Source organism: Octopus bimaculoides, chromosome 5, assembly GCF_001194135.2.
Source record: "Octopus bimaculoides isolate UCB-OBI-ISO-001 chromosome 5, ASM119413v2, whole genome shotgun sequence".
In the NCBI taxonomy this organism is placed as follows: Eukaryota; Metazoa; Mollusca; class Cephalopoda; order Octopoda; family Octopodidae; genus Octopus; species Octopus bimaculoides.
The window spans coordinates 98,802,387-98,808,298 of NC_068985.1; the positions used below are offsets into that span (position 1 = coordinate 98,802,387).

Sequence of the window (5,912 nt, forward strand, 5' to 3'; positions counted from 1 at the left end):
TCGTATATATGTATATATATATATATATATATATATATATATGTATGTGTGTGTATATGTTTGTGTGTCTGTATTTGTCCCCCCCAACATCGCTTGACAACCGATGCTGGTGTGTTTATATATATATATATATATATATATATATATATATATATATATCTGTGTGATCTTTGTGTCTGCATGTGTGTTATCCTAGTGTCTGATGGTAAGTGGAGTGGGTGGGGCACTAGGAATGTGAACTTAGAACCAAGGGGCAACAGCCTGAAAGTTTGGGAACCAGTGGACTAGAGGAAAGGTGAAGGAAATAGAATTGCATCAGAGAGGAGGAGTTAAGAAGGTGAGGGGAAGAGCAGCAGTAACAAAAACCAGAAGCAGACAAGGAACATGGAGATGATGTGAAGTGTAGTGAGCGAGGGAGGGAAGGACAGTGACAGGAACAGGGGTCAGTCAGAAGGATGTAGGGATAGCTATAGTGATGAACAAAGGCGCCCACCTTGTCAAACCAAAAACCTATAACACCCAAATCAATAAGACAGTCTTCATATATTCTGTTGTGTCTGGGGAGAGTCATTTTCCTTTCGTGCCTTAAAATTTAACACACTCACCGTTAAAATTTCCAAAAAAAAAAAGAAAAGAAGTGGAAATTTTAACGGTGTGTGTGTTAAATTTTAAGGCACGGTAAGAAAATGACTCTCCTCAGATACAACAGAATATGCTTCAACACACGAAATCACATAAAAAATCTTGCAAACCAAATCCAAAAACAAAAAAGAGTAACTAAATCACTCTCTACTCACAGCCTACCATCTACAAAAAGATGGGGTAATCAAAACAGGAACACCTTTTATCTGGGGTCTACTCGATCAGGGCTGCTGAGGTTAAACAATAATAATCATTATCATCATCATTTAACGTCCCCTTTCCATGCTAGCATGGGTTGGATGATTTGACTGAAGACTGGTGAAACCAGATGGCTACACCAGGCTCCAATCTGATTTGGCAGAGTTTCTACAGCTGGATGCCCTTCCTAACGCCAACCACTCCGAGAGTGTAGTGGGTGCTTTTATGTGACACACTGTACGAAGACCAGTCAGGAGGTACTGGCAATGGCCATGATCGAAATGGTGTATTTTACATGCCACCTGCACAGGAGCCAGTCCAGCGGCACTGGCAATGATCTCACTCGAATGTCTTTTCACGTGCCACTGGCACAAGTATCAGGAAGGCGACGTTGGTAACGATCATGCTCAAATGGTGCTATAAACCATAAATGAATTCCGTCCCACTTTCCCACGTAAATAAAATAAGTCCTTGTAATTTAATCATTTGATTCAATCATTAGTGATCTTTTGTTTTAATATTCTTTCAAAACGTTTTTTTTTCTTTTGCGACCATGCTGGAGCATAACCTTCAAAGATTTTAGTCAAATGAATCACTTTCAGTACTTTTCTTCAAGCCTGGTCCTTATTCTTTATCAGTCCCTTTTTGCCAAACTACTAAGTCATGGAGATACAAAACAAATCAAAACCAGTTGTCAAGCAGTGGTGGATGACAAATACATTACACACACACACACACACACACACACACACACACACATATATATCTCGTCTAGTGGCGGGCAAGTCCTGTGCATGTGAACTTTCTCCAGCACTCCCATGTGAGGGCCTGTACCTTCCCTTGCCATCATTAAATAGATTACAGGAACTTCCATGATTAGACTTGGGATAAATAAAGGAGCGGTTTCTCATTGCCATCTCCAGGCAGGTGGGATTTGAACTCAGAATGTAGAGAGCTGGAAGATATACTGTAAAACATCTCTGCCAGCCAACACACCACTAATTCTGCCACTCTCCCCCTAGTAGAGCAACATGAAATGAAATGTTTTGCTTATGAGCACAATGCACTGCCTGGTCTGGTAACTGAACCCACTGTTTGACAATCGAGAGAGCAACAAGCAAACCACGAGGCCATGATGGGTTACTTTCAGTTTCTGTCAAACAAATCCACTCACTAGGCTTTGGTCAGTCCAGGGTTGCAGTAGAAGGCTCTTGGGAACGGTGTCATGTAGCCGGATTAAACCTGAAACGATACGGTTGGACTTACATCATCATCATCATCGTTTAACGTCCGCTTTCCATGCTAGCATGGGTTGGATGATTTGACTGAGGACTGGTGAAACCGGATGGCAACACCAGGCTATGTTCACAATGTAGTGTTTGTCTCAACAACATATCTAATATGAATGAGACAATGTGACCACTAAATTAAACCACACTCTACAGCAAATGTTTTCAACACCTGATGTGTCATAACACATAAGTGTGCCATGAGTTTCTGTATTTTCAATACAGAGGCACATAAACGAGGGACTTCTTTCAATTTCCCTGTACCAAGTCCACTCAAAAGGCTTTGTTCAACTTAGAGCTGATGTAGAAGGCACTTACTCAAGGTGTCATGCAGTGGGATTGAATCCAAAACCATGCAGTTGGGAAGCAAACTTCTTACCACACAGCCATGCCTGTGCATGTGCATCCACACACATACATACACATGAGTAAATGGCAGAATTTGTAGAGCATCAGACCACAGTATATTGTGATATTTAGTTGTGTTCTGAGTTACTTCGTAACATTTTTTCCATCTTTTGTTTTCAGCCGACTTATTGCAATTGTTAAATACATTTTATCAGAAGCCTGAAATCCGAGCACTTGCTGCTGAGAATGGATTAGACAGTAAGTATTCGTTTTTCTTTTTAATTACATTTCGTAGATGAAATAAACATCAGAGATGCTATGCCCCACACTGAAGCTGCTGGAATTACTCAGAGATTTTGCATGCTCTTCTATATTCATTACAATGCTGGAAACCCTTTTGCATTGTCAGCAGGTATCAGTCCAGCGGCAATGGCAATGCCCTTGCTTGAATGTTGTTTTCCACATACCACCGACACAATTGTCAGTAAGGCGACGCTGGTAACGATCATGCTCGAATGTTGCTTTTTACGTGCCAGCAGCACGGGGGCCAGTCAGTGGCCCTGGCAACGATCACGCTTGGATGGTGCTCTTAGCGCTCCACTAGCACAAATGCCAGTCATGCGGTGCTGTCATCGAATCTGATTTTGATTTCACTTGCCTCAACAGGTCTTCACAAGCAGAGTTTAGTGTCCAATGAAAGAAAGGTACACCTAAGTGGGCTGATTACACCACTGGCATAGGCCACAGGTTATGGTCTCACTTGGCTTGCTGGGTCTTCTCAGGCACATTGTCTAAAAAGGAAAAGAGTTAAGCATATATATAGAAACTCATAAAAGATCCATTTATAAATGACTCATAAGAAACCCATTTGAAATATGACATTTCATGTGAGACCACCTAATAATTGATTAATTATTCAATTGATTGGTAGTAAAACTGAAGTTTTCTATTGACGGCATGAACCTACCAAAACACAATATGATTTATCAACTTGTTTTCACATACAATGTTGTTGGCACTCCGTCGCTTATGACGTCGAAGGTTCTCATTGATCCGATCAATGGAACAGCCTGTTCATGAAATTAACGTGCAAGTGGCTGAGCACTCCACAGACACGTGTACCCTTAACGTAGTTCTTGGGGATATTCAGCGTGACACAGTGTGACAAGGCTGACCTTTTGAATTACAGGCACAACAGAAACAGGAAGTAAGAGTGAGAGAAAGTTGTGGTGTTGTAGTGAAAGAGTACAGCAGGGTTCACCACCATCCCCTGCCGGAGCCTCGTGGAGCTTTTAGGTGTTTTCGCTCAATATACACTCACAACGCCCGGTCTGGGAATCAAAACCGCGATCCTATGACCGCGAGTCCGCTGCCCTAACCACTGGGCCATTGCACCTCCTCACATACAATAAGAACCATGGAAAACAAAAATAATGATACTAAATATTGATTTTTTATTTTTATCTTTCTCATTTTAGGAAAACTTTTTCATGAAGCTTACATCAGTTTCCGACAGTTTTGTTCAGCGCTTCAAAACTTGAATGCTGACCTTTACATCATAATGAATGACATCATTCATGGAGCTGGTATGTTGTTAATTATCTTGATGTACATTTTAATAAAAATAATATACAATCCTCTCTCTTTCTCTCTCCCGCTCTTTCCTTCTCTCTGTCTGTCTTTCTCTTTCTCTTCAAAAGACATCTCTCTCTTTACTTGTTTCAATCATTTGACTGCAGCCATGCTGGAGCACCGCCTTTAGTCGAGAAAATCGACCGCAGGACTTATTCTTTGTAAGCCTAGTTTTTATTCTATCGGTCTCTTTTGCCGAACCTCTAAGTTACGGGGGACGTAAACACACCAGCATCGGTTGTCAAGCGATGTTGGGGGTACAAACACACACATATATATATACATATATACGACGGGCTTTTTTCAGTTTCCGTCTACCAAATCCACTCACAAGGCTTTGGTCGCATCTGTATACTTTGTAATTATAAATAAGTATAGATGATTGATGGGCATTGAAACAATGCAGATTAAACAAGACATTACATTTATTCAGTATATTGGTCTTAACATGTTGCTAGTAACAACATTTTCCTCTTCTTACATCACCATGAAGTGAGTTCCACAAGACTAATTGGCAGTGACCAGATAGTTGTAGCTGTCTTTGTCTGATCTTCTCGCTAACTTTAGAGGCAGTGATGGTGGACCGAGTGAAAGCTCGTGGCTTAGTGGGTAGGGTGTCTGCATCATGATCGTAAGATTGTGGTTTCGATTCCTGGACCGGGCGACGCGTTGTGTTCTTGAGCAAAACACTTCATTTCATGTTGCTCCAGTCCACTCAGCTAGCGGAAATGAGTAACACTGCGATGGATTGGCATCCCGTCCAGCTAGGGAACACATACACCATTGAAACCGGGAAACCGGGCCCATGAGCCTGGCTAGGCTTTAAAAGGGTGAAGAGAGAGAGATGGCGGACCGAGAAGTGTAGTAAACAGACTTCATAGCTACGGCCTGGGTTGGAACCCTGCCATAATAATAGTAATAATGTTGCTTGACCATGATTTGAGCTTGATAAAGTTGAAAACTTGAATTAACTTATCTTTCTTTCTATACTGCATTGTTTGAATTTTCTATGTCCATCTGTAAAATGGTTCGTGTTAGGAAGGATATCCAGCTGTATGGACCATGACATTGTAGCCTTTTTTAATTTTTTATTATTATTAATATGAGTTTATTGTGTGTTTCTTAATTTCAGGTCACGTTAATGATATTTTCCCATATTTCCTGCAACATGCTCGAGAAGTGTTCCCGCATCTTGTTTGTATGGATGATCTGAAAAAAATCAGTGATCTCAGGCTACCAGCCAACTGGTATGTTTACATTGAATAAAATAGATTTGTGTGATGAACCATTGGTACACACATTGATTACACACACACACACACTCTCATATTCCTGTTATTTTTTAACCCCAAGTCATCCTTGATTGAGCAAATCTATGATTAAAGGCATTCAGCTGTGACCACGTTGGTGCTTTTGGGGTGTAATATGAATGCTATTCATCTGCTATGTCCAGTAGATTAAGCAGCTGTGTAGGGCGTCCCTCATCAATTCATTTATATTCCTTTTGTTAAAAATTGATTTGACAAAAGTTGTTGATGGAAGACATAATTATTTCCTTAATTACTCTTTTATTTGTTTCAGTCATTTGACTGCGGCCATGCTGGAGCACCACCTTTAGTCGAGCAAATCGACCCCAGGATTTATTCTTTGGAAACCTAGTACTTATTCTATCAGTCTCTTGCCGAACCGCTAAGTTACAGGGACGTAAACACAACAGTATCAGTTGTCAAACGATGTTGGGGGGACAAACATACATAGACACAAACATATACACACACATACATACATACATACATATATATA

At 40.7% G+C, this 5,912-nt stretch overlaps 1 protein-coding gene across 1 annotated transcript in view; it reads left to right on the forward strand.

Annotated features, from left to right (window-relative positions):
- LOC106877494 (ATP-dependent RNA helicase SUPV3L1, mitochondrial) overlaps positions 1-5,912 on the forward strand; it is a 22,181-nt gene that overhangs the window by 2,458 nt on the left and 13,811 nt on the right. The window contains exons 2-4 of the mRNA XM_052968089.1: positions 2,658-2,735; positions 3,956-4,063; positions 5,242-5,360. Coding sequence (XP_052824049.1) covers positions 2,658-2,735; positions 3,956-4,063; positions 5,242-5,360 — 305 coding nt within the window. The remainder of the gene's footprint in view (positions 1-2,657; positions 2,736-3,955; positions 4,064-5,241; positions 5,361-5,912) is intronic.